The sequence below is a fragment of the Oncorhynchus keta genome, chromosome 11, assembly GCF_023373465.1.
Source record: "Oncorhynchus keta strain PuntledgeMale-10-30-2019 chromosome 11, Oket_V2, whole genome shotgun sequence".
Lineage (NCBI taxonomy): Eukaryota > Metazoa > Chordata > Actinopteri > Salmoniformes > Salmonidae > Oncorhynchus > Oncorhynchus keta.
This window is the reverse complement of record NC_068431.1, coordinates 16,846,328-16,870,494: the sequence shown is the minus strand read 5'-3', so window position 1 is coordinate 16,870,494 and position 24,167 is coordinate 16,846,328. Positions and strand designations below refer to the sequence as shown.

At 46.7% G+C, this 24,167-nt stretch overlaps 1 protein-coding gene across 4 annotated transcripts in view; it reads right to left on the bottom strand.

Moving 5' to 3' along the window:
* The window catches only part of LOC118389833 (protein Jade-1-like), a 285,673-nt gene that overhangs the window by 226,210 nt on the left and 35,296 nt on the right, over window positions 1–24,167 (bottom strand). For 2 of the 4 annotated variants that reach the window (XM_052529609.1, XM_052529611.1), the window contains 3 exons: window positions 12,797–12,860; window positions 11,658–11,743; window positions 9,523–9,549 (listed from right to left, as the gene is read on the bottom strand). In XM_052529609.1, coding sequence (XP_052385569.1) covers window positions 9,523–9,549; window positions 11,658–11,743; window positions 12,797–12,860 — 177 coding nt within the window. The remainder of the gene's footprint in view (window positions 1–9,522; window positions 9,550–11,657; window positions 11,744–12,796; window positions 12,861–24,167) is intronic. The other 2 variants (XM_052529610.1, XM_052529612.1) reach the window with 2 other exon arrangements.

Below are 24,167 nucleotides of genomic sequence, written 5' to 3'. Positions count from 1 at the left end.
CAGCTGTTCAGAGGTAATTCAAATACAGTATCCTGTGCATGTAAAGAATGATAAGGCAAGAAAAGATTACAAAATGAAGCTCCTTATGGAAAATCAAGAGACACTTTTTGCTGACTATTACAAAAATGGGAACATCAGCAACCTTATCTTCCACACAAACCATCCCCTGGCATGGCACAGTGCTATATTAGCACACTACCCCTTTGTTAAGAGAGGGGGGGTTAACGAGGGGTGGAAACTCAGAATACTTGACAACGAGGACTCTGAGTCAGCTAATATAAACCTCTATAAGTCCGGAACAGTACTTGTACAGGGTAACCCCAAACAGTTTCAGCTGGACTTTCACCAAATTAAAGAATCAGCCCAGCAGGAGAAGCTCTCCCTTGATAAAGATAACCCCCACCCCGAGCGGGTCAGACCAGACCTCTTCATTATGTAACCCCACAGACGAGCAACCCCCGGCGGAGAGTCAACCTCCCAGCACAGATTACTACTCCCTCATTGAAATGAAGGATAAATTCACCCAGCTGGAAGTAAGGCAGGTGGAGCTGGAACAGCAGGTGATTACACTTCAGTCAGCACAGACCCAGACAACAGTCCAGCACAACAACACCCCCTTAACCAGACCCGGAATGCTGGAGATGGAGAGAAACATATCTGCACTCTGGACAGTGGTGAGACAACTTCAACAGGAGAAAGAGCAGAATCAGGAGAAGAACAGAGCATTAGAGGACAGGATCAGACTGCTGGTGGAGGAGAGGTTGAGGGGGATGGAGGAGAGGGTGAGGGGGACGGAGGAGAGGTTGAGGGGGACGGCGTGTGACAGAGAACAACCCACCAGAGAGGTGGCCACCCCCACAGAGAAGCCAGCAGAACAGCCCACCTCAGCACCCGACAAAAGTCTCGACACCACAGCAGAACAGACAAATGAAGAACCCCAAGCTCAGCGGCTCTCACCCCCTCTGAGCACCTCCCCGGTCAGCCACCCTGAGAGCCCTTCTGACAACCCCCCCACACCCACTGAGGACAAACACAAGACACAGATTGTACTACTTATGGACTCAAATGGGAAATATATAGAAGAAAAAAACATTTTTCCCAAACACAGTGTGTCTAAACTCTGGTGTCCAAACACCCAGCGCGCCCTAGACCTTCTGTCTGAGGACCAATTAGGCTCACCCAGCCACATAATAATACACACAGGCACAAACAACCTGAGAGCACAGCAGGAAAGGGTGGCCACAGCACTGAAGGGAGTGATTGAAAAGGCTTCTTCTACTTTCCCCAACGCACAAGTGGTTATCTCCACCCTGCTACCACGAAAAGACTTCCACCCCGCAACAATACAGCAGGTTTTTCCCGTGACTGTGCCTCAAATGTTTTCCTGGCCCACCACTCCACCCTGGACTTGAACAGCCTCTATGACCAGGTCCACCTCTACAAGGCAGCAGTGCCCACCTTTGCCCGAACTCTAAAGGACATCGCTCTCAAACGTATCCCCAACACTTCACACAGGAGCAACAGATCAATAGACACCCCACCCAGACCAGCGAGACACCCTCCCAGACCTGTAGGACCCCCCCCCCCTGGACCTACACTTTTTTATTTTTTATTTTTTACCTTTATTTAACCATGGGAACAGTGGGTTAACTGCCTGTTCAGGGGCAGAACGACAGATTTGTACCTTGTCAGCTCGGGGGTTTGAACTCGCAACATTCCGGTTACTAGTCCAACACTCTAACCACTAGGCTACGCTGCCGCTCCACATTGAGGACCCACGCCAAGAGGAATTACATCCAGACCACAGCACACCCAGACACATCCACACCCCAACCAATCAACACCCCCCCCACGTCAACCATGCCCACACCCCATTTAGGCCCCCTCAGATCAGACCTATGCCACTCCTGCCCACCCCATGCACCCCCGCAAAGAGGGCCTCAACATGGAAGCCAAATATACGCCCGGGTAGTGAGCGGGCAAACAGTCCCAACCCCCACTCTCCCACTCGCCCAAGCCAATGGCATGTACCAGATGCTCAGCAGGCTCTGCTCACACTTACTGGCCTGAGGCCAAACCACGACCGACAACATTGGACATTCTATGGAACAAAAAGCCTTCACTATATCATCCTGGAATATCCAAGGCCTGAGGTCATCTGCCTTTGGCCTAAAGAGCAGAAACCCAGACTTCACCATACGAAATCGGTAATACAGACATTGTCATCCTGCAAGAAACCTGGTATAGAGGAGATGGACCCACTGGTCGCACTGGTTACAGAGCGCTGGTAGTCCCATCCACCAAACTACCAGGTGTGAAACAGGGAAGGGACTCAGGGGGTATGCTAATTTGGTATAGAGCAGACCTAACTCACTCCATTAAATTAATCAAAACAGGAACATTCTACATGTGGCTAGAAATTCAAAAGGAAATTATCCTAACAGAGAAAAATGTCCTCCTGTGTGCTACCTATATCCCCCCACTAGAATCCCCATATTTTAATGAAGACAGCTTCTCCATCCTGGAGGGGGAAATCAATCATTTCCAGGCCCAGGGACATGTACTAGTCTGTGGCGACCTAAATGCCAGAACCGGACAAGAAACTGACACCCTCAGCACACAGGGGGACAAACACCTGCCTGGAGGTGACAGCATTCCCTCCCACATATGCCCCCCTAGGCACAACTATGACAACATAACCAACAAAAACGGGTCACATCTCCTGCAGCTCTGTCGCACGCTGGGTATGTACATAGTCAATGGTAGGCTTTGAGGGGACTCCTATAGTAGGTACACCTGTAGCTCATCTCTTGGCAGTAGTACTGTAGACTACTTTCTCACTGACCTCAACCCAGAGTCTCTCAGAGCGTTCAGTCAGCCCACTGACACCCCTATCAGACCACAGCAAAATCACAGTCTACTTAAACAGAGCAATACTCAATCATGAGGCATCAAAGCCAAAGGAACTGAGTAACATTAAGAAATGCTATATATGGAAGGAATGCAGTTTGGAAACCTACCAAAAAACAATTAGGCAACAACAAATTCAATCCCTTTTAGACAATTTCCTGGGTAAAACGTTCCACTGTAATAGTGAAGGTGTAAACTTGGCAGTAAAACATCTTAACAGTCTCTTTGACCTCTCAGCTTCCCTATCAAGTCTAAAAATCTCAAATAGAAAACCGAAGAAAATTAACAATAATGACAAATGGTTTGATGAAGAATGCAAAAATATAAGAAAGAAATTGAGAAACCTGTCCAACCAAAAACATAGAGACCCGGAAAACCTGAGTCTACACCTTCACTATGGTGAATCACTAAAACAATACAGAAATACACTACGGAAAAAGAAGGAACAGCATGTCAGAAATCAGCTCAATGTAATTGAAGAATCCATAGACTCTAACCACTTCTGGGAAAATTGGAAAACACTGAACAAACAACAACACAAAGAATTATCTATCCAAAATGGAGATGTATGGGTAAACCACTTCTCCCAATCTTTTTGGCTCTATAACAAAGAATAAAGAGCAAAAACATATACATGATCAAATACAGATCTTAGAATCAACTATTAAAGACTACCAGAACCCACTGGATTCTCCAATTACATTGAATGAGTTACAGGACAAAATAAAAACCCTCCAACCCAAAAAGGCCTGTGGTGTTGATGGTATCCTCAATGAAATGATCAAATATACAGACAACAAATTCCAATTGGCTATACTAAAACTCTTTAACATCATCCTTAGCTCTGGCATCTTCTCCAATATTTGGAACCAAGAACTGATCACCCCAATCCACAAAAGTGGAGACAAATTTGACCCCAATAACTACCGTGGAATATGCGTCAACAGTAACCTTGGGAAAATCCTCTGCATTATCATTAACAGCAGACTCGTACATTTCCTTAATGAAAGCAATGTACTGAGCAAATGTCAAATTGGCTTTTTACCAAATTACCGTACAACAGACCATGTATTCACCCTGCACACCCTAATTGACAACCAAACAAACCAAAACAAAGGCAAAGTCTTCTCATGCTTTGTTGATTTCAAAAAAGCCTTTGACTCAATTTCGCATGAGGGTCTGCTATACAAACTGATGGAAAGTGGTGTTGGGGGTAAAACATACGACATTATAAAATCCATGTACACAAACAACAAGTGTGTGGTTAAAATTGGCAAAAAACACACACATTTCTTCACACAGGGTCATGAGGTTAGACAGGGATGCAGCTTAAGCCCCACCCTCTTCAACATATATATCAACGAATTGGCGCGGGCACTCGAAAAGTCTGCAGCACCCGGCTTCACCCTTCTAGAATCCGAAGTCAAATGTCTGCTGTTTGCTGATGATCTGGTACTCCTGTCACAAACCAAGGAGGGCATACAGCAGCACCTAGATCTTCTGCACAGATTCTGCCAGACCTGGGCCCTGACAGTAAATATCAGTAAGACCAAAAGAATGGTGTTCCAAAAAAGGTCCAGTCAACAGGACCACAAATACAAATTCCATCTAGACACTGTTGCCCTAGAGCACACAAAAAACTATACATACCTTGGCCTAAACATCAGCGCCACAGATAACTTCCACAAAGCTGTGAACGATCCGAGAGACAAGGCAAGAAGGGCATTCTATGCCATCAAAAGGAACATCAATTTCAACATACCAATTAGGATTTGGCTAAAAATACTTGAATCAGTCATAGAGCCCATTGCCCTTTATGGTTGTGAGGTCTGGGGTCCGCTCACCAACCAAGACTTCACAAAATGGGACAAACACCAAATTGAGACTCTGCACGCAGAATTCTGCAAAAATATCCTCCGCGTACAACGTAGAACACCAAATAATGCATGCAGAGCAGAATTAGGCCAATACCCACTAATTATCAAAATCCAGAAAAGAGCTGTTAAATTCTATAACCACCTAAAAGGAAGCGATTCCCAAACCTTCCACAACAAAGCCATCACCTACAGATAAATTAATCTGGAGAAGAGTCCCCTAAGCAAGCTGGTCCTGGGGCTCTGTTCACAAACACAAACAGACCACATAGAGCACCAGGACAGCAACACAATTATGCCCAAACAAATCATGAGAAAACAAAAAGATAATTACATGACACATTGGAAAGAATTTACAAGCAATTTTTTTTTTAAATAGCAAACTAGAATGCTATTTGGCCATAAACAGAGAGTACACAGTGGCAGAAGACCTGAAAAGTGTGACTAACCCATGCACCAAGTCTGGAACCAACAGGACCATGAACAGCTTCTACCCAAGCCATAAGACTGCCAAATAGTTAGTTAAATAGTTAACCAAATAGCTACCCAGACTATCAGCACTAAGTATTTTGACTCATCACATACGCTGCTGCTACTGTCTATTATCTATCCTGTTGCCTAGTCACCTTTCCCTCCCTATGAGGTGAATGCACCAATTTGTAAGTCGCTCTGGATAAGAGCATCTGCTAAATGACTTAAATGTAAATGTAAATGTGTACAAATCTACATCAATTACCACGTACCCCTAACATTGACTCGGTACTGGTACCCAGTGTATATAGCCATGTCATCATTACTCATTGTGTATTTATTCCTCCTGATATTATGTTTTTCTCTGCATTGTTGTGAAGGGCCCATAAGTAAGCATTTTACTGTTAGTCTACACCTGTTGTTCACAAAGCATGTGACACAGTATTATTTCATATTGATAATTATTATTTCATGTTGATTTGGTTTATGCTTACCGCATTAGCCCAGTGACTCAAGGCCCAATAGTTGAGGACCAGCAGTGAGAGACAGCGTGGGCCAGGAACCACACTGACGATGGAATTACGCCTCCCCAACCACACACACACACACACACACACAAGTATTCCCTACCCCCAAATTCCACATCCAGTTCCACACAAAAACCCACACTGCCCATCTTCCATATCCAGCATGATGAGCAGTAATGAAGCCCCCAGGGTATGGGTTAATACCATTTCACTTTCCTCAATGATTCTCTATTGAGTTATGGAATTGACGGAATTCAAATTAAATTGACCAACCCTGGACACCCCACATGGTTCTAGAGAAAGCAGCACCCCCTCCCCATCCCTGGCCACTCCAGAGCATCAGTTGGGAGTGGAGTCTCAGTCACCGGATACATCTGACCTTCCCTCGTCACCTGGACCGTCACCTGGACCGTCACCTGGACCATCTTGGCGTCAGGACTCACCACAGCAGTGGCCAAGGAAGAGGCCAAGGCCCAGGAGCCTCCACTCCACACGGCCGGCAAAACCAGTGTTTTATGGAATGTCATAAGGAACGAGACAGAGAAAATAAAATTCTCTCTTTTCCCAAGACATCAGACTCCAACTGGAAAGCTTCCCTGCCTGATGTTCTTCCAGTAACTTTTCTTCTATATTTAAAAGGGAGCTCTTCGACATAGAACAGAGTATGGGCCGGGGCAGGCAGGCAGGAGAGACAGACCGACTGAAAATGAGAGAGGGAACCGCATGCTCAGCACGCGCTGAACCATCCCTGAGATCAGGTCGGGAAAGTCCGCCCTTCCCTGTTCCGAGGCAAAGTTATTCCCTCTGGAGAGGCAGGGAGGATTTCCACAGGCTTGCTGGATAACCCCAAGCTCACGATGGATGTGATGAGTGGGCAGAAAGATCAGCTAGGCTATAGCTAAATGCTATCCTTTGAGTAACACTCCCTGAACAGAAGCACAGAAGAGCATGTAGGGCAGAAAAGCCAGTCACTCTTATGCATGGACAATATAGCCAGCCTACCATTTCCTTATGCTGTGTCTTTGTGAAATGTACATCTGTAACAAACACACACATTCGGAAAGTATTCAGACCCCTTGACTTTTTCCACATTTCGTTACGTTACAGCCTTGTTCTAAAATTGATTAAATAAAACATTTTCCTCAATCAACACACAATACCTCATTATGACATCACAATACCCCATTATGACATCACAATACCCAATTATGACATCACAATACCCCATTATGACAAAGCGAAAACAGGTTGAGACTTTTTTTAAAGATCAAATAATATTTCTTAAAAATAAAAAACAGAAATACCTTATTTGCTTAAGTATTCAGATCCTTTGCTATGAGACTTGAAATTGAGCTCAGGTGCATTCTGTTTCCCTTGAACATCTTTGAGATGTTTCTATAACTTGATTGGAGTCCACTTGGGGTAAATTAAATTCATTGGACACGATTTGGAAAGGCACAAACCTGTCTATATAAGATCCCACAGTTGACAGTGCATGTCAGAGCAAAAACTGTAGAGCTCCGATGACAGGATTATGTCGAGGCACAGATCTGGGGAAGGGTATCAATTATGCAGCATCGAAGGTCTCCAAGAACAGTGGCCTCCATCATTCTTAAATGGAAGAAGTTTGGAACCACCAAGACTCTTCCAAACTGTACATTTACAGTGCATTCAGATCCTATTCAGACCCCTTGACCTTTTTGTTACTTCACGTCAGTTGTTACGTTACAGCCTTATTCTAAAATGGATTCAATTGTCGTCGTCCCCAATCAACCTACACACAATACCTCATAATATCAAAGCAAAAACAGGTTTAGACATTTTAGCAAACATATTAAAAATGTTAAAAAATGAAATATCATATTTATATAAATATTCAGACCCTTTACTGAGAACTTTGTTGAAGCACATTTGGCAGCATTTACTGCCTCAAATCTTCTTGGGTATGACGCTACAAGCTTGGCACACCTGTATTTGGGGAGTTTCTCCCATTCTTTCTGCAGATCCTCTCAAGCTCTATCAGGTTGGATGGGGAGCATCACTGCATAGCTATTTTCAGGTCTCTCCGGAGATGTTCGATCAGGTTCGAGTCTGGCCTCTGGCTGGGACACTCAAGGACATTCAGAGTCTTGTCCCAAAGCCACTACTGCGTTGTCTTGGCTGTGTGCTTAAGGTTGTTGTCCTGTTGGAAGGTGAACCACCAGGCTGTGTAAGGGCTATTTGACCAAGAAGGAAGGTGATTGAGTGCTGCATCAGATGACCTGGACTCCACAATCACCCGACCTCAACCCAATTGAGATGGTTTGGGATGAGTTGGCCCGCAGAGGAAGGAAAAGCAGCCAACAAGTGCTCAGCATATGTGGGAACTCCTTCAAGACTTTTGGAAAAGCATTCCAGGTTACTACCTCATGCTGTCATCAAGGCAAAGAGTGGCATTCTGATTTGTTTAACACTTTTTGGTTACTACATCCATATGTGTTATTTCATAGTTTTGATGTCTTCACTATTATTCTACAATGTAGAAAATAGTACAAATAAAGAAAAGGTGTCCAAACTTGAGTGGTACTGTGTATATATATACTTTTAATTTCAGTCTCATTACTGTAACATTTTATCTCTGAAATGAGCCCATTTAGTCTACTGGCTTCTTCACAACCCGCTGTGAATGATAGTTGACTGAGAAATGCTGTTCTATTCACTTTAATTGCAAGCCTCATTCAAAGGTCATGTCATTCAGTACCACAGTAGCCTCCCTCAATTACAGCTCCCTTTGACTGCACGCTCAATTCAGACAGATTGCAAATGCGAATGTCATCCCTCTCCGACATTCAAGTATTAAAAAAATGGGTCAAAGAGACAAAGGTACAACAATGAACAAATATCCCACACAGCACAGGGAATGCAAAAATCAGCATTCGTAGTATTGCGACACAGTCTGTATTTCTAAATGGCATTGAAAAGGCAAAATGGCCGACTTCATCTGCACAGATGCGAGAACATGAGTCTAGTCTACCTTTTAACCCAATGTGAAGCGTCAGTGCTAAGGTATGCCAACTCAACTGGCCCATATACCATGGTCTGCTAAATACATGAGGCCATATTAGGGTTGATTGCACCACAAATGTAGGCCTAAGATGGCAAGATGCTGCAGATATGTCCAATGTCAAGTTAAAAATCTTCCCTTTCTGCTTTTCTGGTGAACATTTCTTCTCAGATTAAGTTACTCTGAAAAGTTGCTGAAGTTCTTTATAACGTCTTTTAAATGAAAACTCTGTTCCCTTGAATAGTTCCCAATGTCCTTGAGTGGCCGGTGCAGCAATAACACAGAATTGGCTGTGGGAGCATGATTTGCACTTATCAGAAAGAAACATGGAGTGGAGTTTTTTATGCATCAATTCGGCATGCAGAGCCAGCAGCATCAACACTGGGGCACTTTACCCCTACAGATACCAGGTCCTTGGTAAAATCCTAGATTGCTGCTTTGAAGTGCAGGACAAAGTAAAAAAGACGCTGTTTGTGACTTTCTCTCGCTCCCTCTTCCTCACTATCCTTCTCTCTCTCTCTCTCTCAGCAAAAGAAAAATCCCAGTCAAAGCTGCCCACACCACCCAGGTATCCAACCATCAGATCTGCTGCCATGAATATCACGGAAGACTGCAGAGTAAAATAGGGGTGCCACACATGACCGAGAAACAAACACACACTGCCAGATTGGATGCTCATAAGTATTTTAGTTTTTACCAGTGAGTGTGTCTTGGTTGCCAGCTCCTGAGAACAGAGAAGAGAACAGTGAATTCAGGCTTCTCATCCATCTCGTCTTCTTGGCTCCAGTTGGGTTTGAGATTAAAGCCCCCGCACCCCTTCTCTCCTCTCTCAGGAAGTCCCTGTGTGTGCAAGTTTCACACCTGCATACTATGCAAAGGCAACTTTCTTCCTCTGGGTGTAGAGTAGGAGATATCTTGTTTCCTAATACCAGTCATTCTCGAGTACAGCTCTGCTATGAAAAACCACCAAGTACATATTAAAACCGTCACAGAAACGTTTGGAAACTGAACCCTAAAGAGACCTGAGAAATAAATATGACACATATTAAACAGAATCCCACCTATGTACCATGACCAAGACAAACAATCCTTCATCAGGCATTACTCCACTAAATATCAACCAGATGATTTCCATGTCCTCACTCAGACGACAGATTCACTGTCAAACACAGGAGAACACAATGTTTCATCACTCCATTTCCTTGTTTTAGCCAGCAGCTATTTGTCAAGCGGTAAATAAGCAAAGTTCCCCAAAGAATCACAAATGAACATGAGCCATATGAATAAAAACATGAAAAAGTCAGACTGTACTACAAGTCTGAGGAAAGGTTCCGTGTGCCCATGCCAATGTTGGTCATGTGGTGACAACTGTCACAGCATATACTCCGGAGACACAACAAAGGGATCTCACTAAAGCCTTCGTTTTGATTTGTCAAAACCAGTAACACGACTGGTTTACACTGCGTCCTTGCTCCAGACTAATCTAAGGAAGTACATTTCAAATCTAATCCCTCTGACACGATGACAAGATCCTTGGAAATATAGCCTACTCTAGTAGTTTGAAAGTAGAAAAAATAATATTTATATAGTTCATATACTTATTTATGGAGAGCTAAAAAGTCTCCTTCCTTCATATAACAGACCAGTGCAATCGTAGTTCGGGCCTAGTTCACATACCATCCTCCACACTTACCTAGGCAAATGTCTGAAGCAACAAGTAACAGGGCTCAACTTTGACTGAGCTTGAATTGAACACCGACCCTAATCTACTGTAGTAACAAACACGTCATTACCATACTGTCTGTATCATACTGTCTGTATCATACTGTCTGTATCATACTGTCTGTATCATACTGTCTGTATCATACTGTCATTATCCTCAGTGGATTATCAGTTTGTCCTCGCTTCAATGAATCCACCACACCATAATCACCAGTAAACTGATGAGGACATCATTGACCATCATCCCACCACCATTACAGCAACAGACTCACACCATAATCACCAGTAAACTGATGAGGACATCATTGACCATCATCCCACCACCATTACAACAACAGACTCACACCATAATCACCAGTAAACTGATGAGGACATCATTGACCATCATCCCACCACCATTACAGCAACAGACTCACACCATAATCACCAGTAAACTGATGAGGACATCATTGACCATCATCCCACCACCATTACAGCAACAGACATCACACCATCATCCCACCACCATTACAGCAACAGACTAACATCATTGACCATCATCCCACCACCATTACAGCAACAGACTCACACCATAATCACCAGTAAACTGATGAGGACATCATTGACCATCATCCCACCACCATTACAGCAACAGACTCACACCATAATCACCAGTAAACTGATGAGGACATCATTGACCATCATCCCACCACCATTACAGCAACAGACTCACACCATAATCACCAGTAAACTGATGAGGACATCATTGACCATCATCCCACCACCATTACAACAACAGACTCACACCATAATCACCAGTAAACTGATGAGGACATCATTGACCATCATCCCACCACCATTACAACAACAGACTCACACCATAATCAGGAATCAGTCACGTTATCATTAACTCACGCGACGTAATCACCAGTCAGTAAATTGTGTACAGTAAGGATATCCAATCAGTCACGCCATAAACTCAATGTAACTCACACAACATAATCGTCGGTCGGTCGGTCAGTCGGTCACACTGTGGGCCCTGGTGAAAAGTAATGCACTATATAGGGAATAGGGTGCCATTTGGGACACAGACAGTGAGTTGTATACAATATGGAGTGGGCAGCCACTCACCTCAGAGGGTTTATTGTGCGCCTGTCTGACCCAGGTGCTGCTGGTCCCTGTGTTCTTGGAGGACTTGGACCAGGAGGTCACTTGACCTGCAGACAATGACAGTTACATTTCAGATTGACATGTTTTTAGCGTCCATTTACCTTATCTAGAGTGACTTACAGCCAGAGGAGAAAGGATCACAACTTAGGGCATCTGAGAGTCTGACTAACTTGCCTAGTCGAATTAAGCAATTAGGTCACACTATAGCTGTGGTACCTCCTAATGTTGCAACTATACAAAGCGACCACAATCAGAGCTACCCATCAAGGCCCTTTTAATTGAAAGCCCCGGAGTAGCACAGGGTCAAAATTATCATTGGGATCCTTCAAATAGAAACATGATAACCCATGTTTAACAGATGCAGGCTAGCCTGGGCATCATCCCATGTCAATAAGCCATTGTAGACTAGAGTGACTGGCCTGTTAATAGCACTCAGATGCACTGATTGTTCAGGGAGCATCGAGCAGTATAGCCCCCCGGCACATGGCCCAGAGATATGGCCACTGGTCCAGCTGTAGGAGTTGCCGTAGGCACACATTTCAGATCAGATTACCTCTCCCAATCATGAATTAATCCAATTAGGGATGAAAGAATTCAAACCTGACCTAAGAGGTCATTTCACCATTCACAACCATACATTGGTCAATCACTTGGCCACCGCTATAGTGGCTCACAGTGACCAGTCAGTCAGTCACAGCGATGCAGGCATAAACATCTGGACACTGGCTCTCTGTCTTTGATCTGAGCCCAAGCCACTTCAAAGAGGCAGGGATGCAGCGTACAGAGAAAACAAGACGACAGGAAGCAGAATATGGGAGTAGTGGAGAGGAGGCCAGGCTAGTAACTGTTCCTGCTATGGGATGCGTCTCAAACGTCATCCTAGTCCCAACCGTGGGCCCACAGGGTGTTGCTGCTGAGGGTTTTCTATTCAGGGCCTGTTGTAGTCCAAGTACTGTACAGTTCTCATGGCTCACTCCTGACTAATTAGTCTCCAATGGTGACAATCCCTCCCTCTCCATTTTTCTCTCTCCATCAGCCCCTCCCTCAGTCTCTTTTTTTCACCCCTGTCCCTTTCATCATCTCTAACTAAATCAACTCACTGCCAGTGGTGTCCGAGTCATTGCTACTGCTGGAGTATTTTCTCCTCTTCGTCTCCCTCTCCATCTGTAAGGGAAGAAGGAAAACAATCAGCGACACATCAGCAGCAATTACAGTACAGGGCTGGCTATGGTTACTACACTGCTATAGAGTCAAACTAGGCCTCTGTGGGTGAGGTAGTTAGCCTATAGCACAGGGGAAGGGTGAGACTGAGGATATCTGCTCTGTAGATGTGCATGTCTGATTCCCCATCTATCCACAGAGAGAATGGAGTACAGTGAGTCGGGAAAGAGAAGCATTAGTGGAAAAAGCAGGTTATGGCCTTGAGTGACTGAGAGCAGATTTATGTGGCCGTAAAACAGGACTTTTCCCCTCTTATATTGGGCTCTTGCTGTTGCCTTGTTCAGCCTGCCCTGAGCTTTACTAGTGACATTTAGAATTCCAAACAGAGCTGCCTCTAAAGAATAACTGGATACGTAGTGCTGACTATATAATTGACTTCCTGCATCTAACTGGCCTGGGTGGAGGTTCAGTGGCGAGGTGTACCTCAGGGATGTGTTGTTTTTCCTTTATTGTTTTGCACTCAGCGCCGTATCAAAGACGTAGAAAAACCAAAAACAGAGAGTGGTGGGAGTCATGTTTCACACTATAAATTGAAGACAGGGAGACAGCAACTCATCTTCTCCCCTTCACATGAGAAGGAAAAAACACAGACTGGAGTTTGACTGACAGCTTTTCAACTGGGAAGAAAACCTGTGTGGTTTTTCCCTTTCTCACTCGCTCTCGCTTTTTCTATTCCTCTCCCTACATTGCAACTATGAAACAAAATCCTCGTCAAGATCGAATCATTTCCTCATCCATGGAGAGAAAGAGGTCCGCATTTGTCAAACAGGAATAACAGATGTATAAAGAATAAAATAAAAAATTGTGTTTGAGATCCTTTTTCAGCAGAAACTCTTAAATGTAGAGCAGGTTTCCCCCAGAGGAGCCGTACTCCACAGCACAGAGAGGAGAGAGAGAGAGCGCAGTCTCAGAGCACGCCGTATGAGAGAGAAAGAGCGAGAGAGCGAACAAAGAGAGAGCGTGCTGTCTCAGAGAGGGAGAGCAAGGGAGAGCGCGTCGCCCTCCCAGGGAGCGAGACCGCCCTCTCGGGGAGCGAGAGCGAGATTAACGCCCTCTCGGAGAGCGAGAACGCCCTCTCGGAGAGCGAGAACGATAACGCCCTCTCGGAGAGCGAGAGCGATAACGCCCTCTCGGAGAGCGAGAGCGATAACGCCCTCTCGGAAAGCGAGAGCGATAACGCCCTCTCGGAAAGCGAGAGCGATAACGCCCTCTCGGAGAGCGAGAGCGATAACGCCCTCTCGGAGAGCGAGAGCGATAACGCCCTCTCGGAGAGCGAGAGCGATAACGCCCTCTCGGAGAGCGAGAGCGATAACGCCCTCTCGGAGAGCGAGAGCGATAACGCCCTCTCGGAGAGCGAGAGCGATAACGCCCTCTCGGAGAGCGATCTCGGAGAGCGATAACGCCCTCTCGGAGAGCGATAACGCCCTCTCGGAGAGCGAGAGCGATAACGCCCTCTCGGAGAGCGATAACGCCCTCTCGGAGAGCGAGAGCGATAACGCCCTCTCGGAGAGCGAGAGCGATAACGCCCTCTCGGAGAGCGAGAGCGATAACGCCCTCTCGGAGAGCGAGAGCGATAACGCCCTCTCGGAGAGCGAGAGAGATAACGCCCTCTCGGAGAGCGAGAGAGATAACGCCCACCCGGAGAGCGAGAGAGCGCGCCCACCCAGAGAGCGCGCCCACCCGGAGAGCGAGAGAGATAACGCCCTCTCGGAGAGCGAGAGAGATAACGCCCTCTCGGAGAGCGAGAGAGATAACGCCCTCTCGGAGAGCGCCCACTCGGAGAGCGAGAGAGATAACGCCCACTCAGAGAGCGAGAGAGCGTGCCCACTCGGAGAGCGCCCACTCGGAGAGCGCCCACTCGGAGAGCGAGAGAGATAACGCCCACCCGGAGAGCGAGAGAGCGCGCCCACCCGGAGAGCGAGAGAGCGCGCCCACCCGGAGAGCGAGAGAGCGCGCCCACCCGGAGAGCGAGAGAGCGCGCCCACCCGGAGAGCGAGAGAGCGCGCCCACCCGGAGAGCGAGAGAGCGCGCCCACCCGGAGAGCGAGAGAGCGCGCCCACCCGGAGAGCGAGAGCGCGCCCACCCAGAGAGCGAGAGAGCGCGCCCACCCAGAGAGCGAGAGAGCGCGCCCACCCAGAGAGCGAGAGAGCGCGCCCACCCAGAGAGCGAGAGAGCGCGCCCACCCGGAGAGCGAGAGCGCGCCCACCCAGAGAGCGAGAGAGCGCGCCCACCCAGAGAGCGAGAGAGCGCGCCCACCCAGAGAGCGAGAGAGCGCGCCCACCCAGAGAGCGCGCCCACCCAGAGAGCGCGCCCACCCAGAGAGCGCGCCCACCCAGAGAGGGAGAGCGCGCCGTCTCAGAGAGGGAGAGCGCGCCGTCTCAGAGAGGGAGAGCGCGCCGTCTCAGAGAGGGAGAGCGCGCCGTCTCAGAGAGGGAGAACCATCTGCAGAGACCTCTACCACTGGAATGAACAATATGCAGAGACCATTACCACTGGAATAAACCATCTGCAGAGACCACTACCACTGGAATAAACCATCTGCAGAGACCACTACCGCTGGAATAAACCATCTGCAGAGACCACTACCACTGGAATGAACAATATGCAGAGACCACTACCACTGGAATGAACAATATGCAGAGACCACTACCACTGGAATGAACCATCTGCAGAGACCACTACCACTGGAATGAACCATCTGCAGAGACCACTACCGCTGCAATTAACAATCTGCAGAGACCACTACAACCTCTACCACTGGAATAAACCATCTGCAGAGACCACTACCACTGGAATAAACCATCTGCAGAGACCACTACCACTGGAATAAACCATCTGCAGAGACCACTACCACTGGAATTAACCACCTGCAGAGACCACTACCACTGGAATTAACCACCTGCAGAGACCTCTACCACTGGAATGAACAATATGCAGAGCCCACTACCACTGGAATGAACCATCTGCAGAGACCTCTACCACTGGAATGAACAATATGCAGAGACCACTACCACTGGAATGAACAATATGCAGAGACCACTACCACTGGAATAAACCATCTGCAGAGACCACTACCACTGGAATAAACCATCTGCAGAGACCACTACCACTGGAATAAACCATCTGCAGAGACCACTAACACTGGAATAAACCATCTGCAGAGACCACTACCACTGGAATTAACAATCTGCAGAGACCACTACAGCTGGAATTAACAATCTGCAGAGACCACTACCGCTGGAATTAACAATCTGCAGAGACCTCTACCGCTGGAATAAACAATCTGCAGAGACCTCTACCGCTGGAATAAACCATCTGCAGAGACCACTACCGCTGGAATTAACAATCTGCAGAGACCACTACCGCTGGAATAAACCATCTGCAGAGACCACTACCACTGGAATAAACCATCTGCAGAGACCACTACCACTGGAATGAACAATCTGCAGAGACCACTACCACTGGAATAAACCATCTGCAGAGACCACTACCACTGGAATAAACCATCTGCAGAGACCACTACCACTGGAATTAACAATCTGCAGAGACCACTACCACTGGAATGAACCATCTGCAGAGACCACTACCGCTGGAATAAACCATCTGCAGAGACCACTACCACTGGAATTAACAATCTGCAGAGACCACTACCACTGGAATAAACCATCTGCAGAGACCTCTACCACTGGAATAAACCATCTGCAGAGACCACTACCGCTGGAATTAACAATCTGCAGAGACCACTACCGCTGGAAGTAACAATCTGCAGAGACCACTACCGCTGGAATTAACAATCTGCAGAGACCACTACCGCTGGAATAAACCATCTGCAGAGACCACTACCGCTGGAATAAACCATCTGCAGAGACCACTACCACTGGAATTAACAATCTGCAGAGACCACTACCGCTGGAATTAACAATCTGCAGAGACCACTACCGCTGGAATTAACAATCTGCAGAGACCACTACCGCTGGAATTAACAATCTGCAGAGACCACTACCGCTGGAATTAACAATCTGCAGAGACCACTACCACTGGAATAAACAATCTGCAGAGACCACTACCGCTGGAATAAACAATCTGCAGAGACCTCTACCACTGGAATAAACAATCTGCAGAGACCACTACCGCTGGAATTAACAATCTGCAGAGACCACTACCGCTGGAATTAACAATCTGCAGAGACCACTACCGCTGGAATAAACAATATGCAGAGACCACTACCGCTGGAATAAACAATCTGCAGAGACCACTACCGCTGGAATAAACAATATGCAGAGACCACTACCACTGGAATAAACCATCGGCAGAGACCACTACCACCGGAATAAACAATATACAGAGACCACTACCACTGGAATTAACAATATGCAGAGACCACTACCTCTGGAATAAACAATCTGCAGAGACCACTACCACTGGAATAAACCATCTGCAGAGACCACTACCACCGGAATAAACAATATACAGAGACCACTACCACTGGAATTAACAATATGCAGAGACCACTACCTCTGGAATAAACAATCTGCAGAGACCACTACCACTGGAATAAACAATATGCAGAGACCACTACCACTGGAATAAACAATATGCAGAGACCACTACCGCTGGAATTAACCATCTGCAGAGACCACTACCGCTGGAATTAACCATCTGCAGAGACCTCTACCACTGGAATAAACAATATGCAGAGACCACTACCACTGGAATAAACCATCTGCAGAGACCACTACCACTGGAATAAACCATCTGCAGAGACCACTACCACTGGCATAAACCATCTGCAAAGACCACTACCGCTGGAATAAAACATCTGCAGAGACCTCTACCACTGGAATAAACAAGTAACCCATGCAGAGATAATCCACTACCATGCTAGTTGAATAATCCTAGTCGATTAGTAACCCATGCTAGTTGATGATAATCCTAGTTGTAACCCATGCTAGTAACCTAGTCATGTAACCCATGCTAGTTGATGATAATCCTAGTCGTATTAGTAACCCATGCTAGTTGATGATAATCCTAGTCGTATTAGTAACCCATAGTAACCTAGTCATGTAACCCATGCTTGACGATAATCCTAGTCGTATTAGTAACCCATGCTAGTTGACGATAATCCTAGTCGTATTAGTAACCCATGCTAGTTGACGATAATCCTAGTCGTATTAGTAACCCATGCTAGTTGACGATAATCCTAGTCGTATTAGTAACCCATGCTAGTTGATGATAATCCTAGTCGTTAGTAACCCATAGTAACCCATGCTAGTTGATGATAATCCTAGTCGTATTAGTAACCCATGCTAGTTGATGATAATCCTAGTCTAGTCGTATTAGTAACCCATGCTAGTTGATGATAATAATCTAGTCGTATTAGTAACCCATGCTAGTTGATGATAATCCTAGTCGTATTAGTAACCCATGCTAGTTGATGATAATCCTAGTCGTATTAGTAACCCATGCTAGTTGATGATAATCCTAGTCGTATTAGTAACCCATGCTAGTTGATGATAATCCTAGTCGTATTAGTAACCCATGCTAGTTGATGATAATCCTAGTCGTATTAGTAACCCATGCTAGTTGATGATAATCCTAGTCGTATTAGTAACCCATGCTAGTTGATGATAATCCTAGTCGTATTAGTAACCCATGCTAGTTGATGATAATCCTAGTCGTATTAGTAACCCATGCTAGTTGATGATAATCCTAGTCGCTATTAGTAACCCATGCTAGTTGATGATAATCCTAGTCGTATTAGTAACCCATGCTAGTTGATGATAATCCTAGTCGCTATTAGTAACCCATGCTAGTTGATGATAATCCTAGTCGTATTAGTAACCCATGCTAGTTGATGATAATCCTAGTCGTATTAGTAACCCATGCTAGTTGATGATAATCCTAGTCGTATTAGTAACCCATGCTAGTTGATGATAATCCTAGTCGTATTAGTAACCCATGCTAGTTGATGATAATCCTAGTCGTATTAGTAACCCATGCTAGTTGATGATAATCCTAGTCGTATTAGTAACCCATGCTAGTTGATGAGTCAGATATTTTTCATCTCAGTCACAGGAAACCGCACACCCATGAGGTGATCTTTTGAGAACAGTGTTTTCCCACTAATTGCATTTTGGAATATTCCAGCATGGCCTACAGCCATGTGCGCTTTGTTGAGCTTTTAATATGAACAAACAAAATGTTGTCAACATTTTAAGCGAAAACGGTCTGATCTATTGCATCAGCCACATGGCTTTTTTTATATGAAGTAGTTATATGAATTTTGGATCTGTAGTCACAGAACTGTCTCAGAGACCGTTTAAAACGTAGACATATTTTGTCGTCACAGGGATGATAGGACACCCTTATTTTTGAGCCCTGAAGGGAATTATTTTATGAAGAAATAAAAAGTCTTTGGTTGTAATTGTAATTTTGCAATATTTTATAAACTGCCAAGGTTGGCCAACCATCCGCCAAGACAGCCTTAAAGGGGCAGTGTTGTATTTTGAAACAGGTTTGAATATGCAAAGAGCCAATAGTCCAACAAGCTCTCACTGCAGAATAAGACATTCATCCACATTCTCCAAAACGTCAAATTTCAAAGAGTTTTACGTTGCCCCTGGTGCTCTACACTGTTCCCTTTCTCCAAATGTAAAAGTTGGAGTTAAGGGTTAAGTCTAGGCGCTTATTCAAAATGGTTACAGTTTGGAACAGGGTTTGGAACAGGGTTAAAACAAGATATTAAAAACGAGTGTCCACGACTGGGATCAAACACGCAATCATCTGATCCAGAGTCATGCGATTTGAAAACCCAACCTACTTGATGGCAATAGCACTCACTGTTGCCCCCTAGTGGTCAGTTCTGAAGCCATTTTCCGACATCCTCAGGACATGGCTAGACGTCCTATTTCGACATCAATCTTGAACGATCTCCCTGAACAGGCAGAGTGTAGCCTACATTTTTGTCTGATTCTCTATGGTAAAATACATAGTAATGCATCTTGTTTGTAAAGTGGTTCATTGCATCATACAATTATATAAAAATGGTGTTGGAGACCTTTTTGTTTTTGTTGGGACAAGTGCCTTGTTCTTTGGACAAGTCAAAAATCTCTTCCTACTTTTCCGAAGATCAGGGAACCTTGATTCAATTCCATTACTGTTATTCCGTTCCCGGGTGTAAATCCACTTAACTTACAGTAGTGGTTCAATAACTAATATAGATTTTATCAAAGTCAAGGTGCCATTTCATAGCTGACACCCCATTCTTTCTGCAGACATTTACCTCCTTTTTTAGTCAGTGGAAATCAATCAAATACGTTTTTGGTTTGTTAAACTTTGAAATCAATGTTTTTTGTTCAGCAAACACTTTAAAGTGAAAAAACTAAGTCAAAGCGTACCGTGGAATTGCCCAGTAGTAGTGTGTCCTCATGCCTGCTCACGCTACACAGAGAGGAGACAGGCCAAAACATGCCTGGTCCTTCCCACAACAGTCACTTCATGGTGTCACTACACAGGGACATGTCTCTGCTGCCCCTGGCCTCATTGACAGGGTGCCGAGAGGCACCCACCGTACACACACACCCCCTAACTGACTCACTCACTGGGGAGGGCTGTGTGTGATGACTGAGCTGCATGGATGGAGGCCGCAGGCTGAAAAGGCTGCATCCCAAAACTGTCTGAGAGTGCCAAAGTGAGCTGCCTGGTCATTTCCGTGAGAGTCTGTGTGTGTGTGTCTCTGCCTGGTCTTTCAAAGTGCTGAGAGATGACTGCCAAGCTCATTAGAAGGCTAATTCTGACACAGAGCCTCTGAAATGGATAGTTACTGCCTGTCTGCCTCCCTGCCAGCGTGCCTGACCTGTCTGCCTCCCTGCCAGCGTGCCTGGCCTGTCTGCCTCCCTGCCAGCGTGCCTGGCCTGTCTGCCTCCCTGCCAGCGTGCCTGGCCTGTCTGCCTCCCTGCCAGCGTGCCTGGCCTGTCTGCCTCCCTGCCAGCGTGCCTGGCCTGTCTGCCTCCCTGCCAGCGTGCCTGGCCTGTCTGCCTCCCTGCCAGCGTGCCTGGCCTGTCTGCCTCCCTGCCAGCGTGCCTGGCCTGTCTGCCTCCCTGCCAGCGTGCCTGGCCTGTCTGCCTCCCTGCCAGCGTGCCTGGCCTGTCTGCCTCCCTGCCAGCGTGCCTGGCCTGTCTGCCTCCCTGCCAGCGTGCCTGGCCTGTCTCTCCATCAACTAGAAAAACTCTTCCGATTTCCAGTAACAAGCCTCTCTCTCTCACTCTCTCCAGCAACAAGCCTCCCTCTTGCACTCTCGGTCTCCAGCAACAAGCCTCCATCTCGCTCTCTAGCAACAAGCCTCTCTCCAACAACAAACCTCTCTCTCTCTCCCCAAAAACAAGCCTCTCTCTTCCTCTTTCCAGCAACAAGCATGTCTCTCTCCCTCTCCAGCAACAAGCCTCTCCCTGGCTCTCCAGCAACAAGACTCTCTCGCTCTCTCTCCAGCAACAAGCCTCTCTCGCTCTCTCTCCAGCAACAAGCCTCTCTCGCTCTCTCTCTCCAGCAACAAGCCTCTCTCGCTCTCTCTCTCCAGCAACAAGCCTCTCTCGCTCTCTCTCTCCAGCAACACGCCTCTCTCGCTCTCTCTCTCCAGCAACACGCCTCTCTGTCTCTCCAGCAACAAGCCTCACTCTCTCTCCAGCAACAAGCCTCTCTGTCTCTCCAGCAACAAGCCTCACTCTCTCTCCAGCAACAAGCCTCACTCTCTCACCAGCAACAAGCCTCACTCTCTCACCAGCAACAAGCCTCACTCTCTCACCAGCAACAAGCCTCACTCTCTCTCCAGCAACAATCCTCACTCTCTCACCAGCAACAAGCCTCACTCTCTCGCTCCCCATTAACAAGCATCTCTCGCTCACTCCAACAATAAGCCTCGCTCTCCCTCTCCAGCAACAAGCCTCGCTCTCACAAGCAACAAGCCTCCCTCTCTCTCTCAAAAAGCCACTCTCCCTCTCCAGCAACAAGCCGCGCTCTCTAACCCCGCCCCCCTTCTCCCGCTCTCTCTCCAGCACCCCACCCATCTCCCTCTCCAGCAACAAGCCTCGGTCTAACTCCCACTATCTGTCCAGCAACAAGCATTCCTCTCTCCCTCTCTCCAGGAACAAGCCTCTCTGTCTCTCGCCCTCGCCTCTTCCAGCAACAAGCTTCCCAGTCTCCTCTTCCAGCAACAAGCCTCCCTCTCTCTCCAGCAACAAACCTCCCTCTCTCTCTCCCTCCATCTATCCAGCAATGAGCCTCGCTCCCTCCCGCTCTCTCCAGCAACGAGCCTCTCTCTCTCTCCAGCAACGAGCCTCTCTCTCTCCAGCAACAAGCCTAGATATCGCTCTCCAGCAACAAGCCTCTCTCGCTCTCCAGCAACAAGCCTCGCTAACTTTCCAGAAACATACCTCCCTAACTCTCCAGCAAAAAGCCTCGCTAACTCTCCAGAAACAAGCTTCCCTAACTCTCCAGAAACAAGCTTCCCTAACTCTCCAGAAACAAGCTTCCCTAACTCTCCAGAAACACGCCTCCCTAACTCTCCAGAAACACGCCTCCCTAACTCTCCAGAAACACGCCTCCCTAACTCTCCAGAAACACGCCTCCCTAACTCTCCAGAAACACGCCTCCCTAACTCTCCAGAAACACGCCTCCCTCTCTCCAGCAACAAGCTTCTCTCTGTCTCCAGCAACAAGCCTAGATATCTCTCTCCAGCAACAAGCCTCACTCTCTCGCTCTCCAGCAACAAGGCTCACTCTCTCGCTCTCCAGCAACAAGGCTCACTCTCTCGCTCTCCAGCAACAAGGCTCACTCTCTCGCTCTCCAGCAACAAGGCTCACTCTCTCGCTCTCCAGCAACAAGGCTCACTCTCTCGCTCTCCAGCAACAAGGCTCACTCTCTCGCTCTCCAGCAACAAGGCTCACTCTCTCGCTCTCCAGCAACAAGGCTCACTCTCTCGCTCTCCAGCAACAAGGCTCACTCTCCCGCAAACAAGCCTCCCTCTCTCCATCAACAAGCCTCTTGCCCTCCCTCTCCAGCAACGAGCCCCGCTCTCCAGCAACGAGCCTCGCTCTCCAACAACAAGACTTGTTCTCGCTCCCACCAGCAACAAGCCTCACTCTCTCCAGGAACGAGCCTCTCTCCCTACCCCTCTCCAGCAACGAGCTTCGCTCTCTTCCTCCCGATCGCTCTCTTCAGCAACAAGCTCACTCCCTCCCTCTCTCTACCAACGAGCCTCGCTCGCTCTCACTCCCTCCCTCCCCCTCTCTCCAGCAACGAGCCTCGCTCTCACTCCCTCCCTCGCTCTCTCTCTCTCCAGCCACGAGCCCCTCTCTCACTCGCTCCGGCAACGAGCCGCGCTCTCACTCGCTCCGGCAACAAACCGCGCTCTCACTCGCTCCGGCAACGAGCCTTCTCCCCTCTCTGAAGCTGCATCCCTGTTTCACCCCACAGTCCTTTGGGAAGACATTTGTTTTTTGCCTATTTTAGCCACACACTTGTTGTTTGTGTACATTTATAACGTTGTAGGTTTTTCCACCAAGACCACTTTCCATCAATATGTATAGCAGACCCTCGTGTCATATTGAGTCGAAGCCTTTTTAGAAATCAACAAAGCATGAGAAGACTTTGACAAACAAACAAACCAAAACAAAAGGCAATTAGGGTGTGCAGGGTGAATATGTGGTCTGTCGTACGATAATTTGGTAAAAAGCAAATATGATATTTGCTCAGTATGTTGTTTTCACTGAGGAAATACACGAGTCTGCTGTTAATGATAATGCAGAGTGTTTTCCCACGGTTGCTGTTGATGCATATCCCACCGTAGTTGTTATTGGGGTCAAATTTGTCTCCACTTTTGTGGATTGGGGTGATCAGTCCTCGGTTCCAAATATTGGGGAAGATGCCAGAGCTAAAGGATGATGTTAAAGAGTTTTAGTATAGCCAATTGAAATTTGTTGTCTGTATATTTTATCATTTCATTGAGGATACCATCAATACCACAGGCCTTTTTGGCTTGGAGGGTTTTTATTTTGTCCTGTGGTTCATTCAAGGTAATTGGAGAATCCAGTGGGTTCTGGTAGTCTTTAATAGTTGATTCTAAGATTTGTAATTCATCATGTATATGTTGTTGCTGTTTGTTCTAGAGCCAAAAAGATTGGAGAAGTAGTTTACCCATACAGCTCCATTTTGGATAGATAATTCTTTGTGTTGTTTGTTTAGTGTTTTCCAATT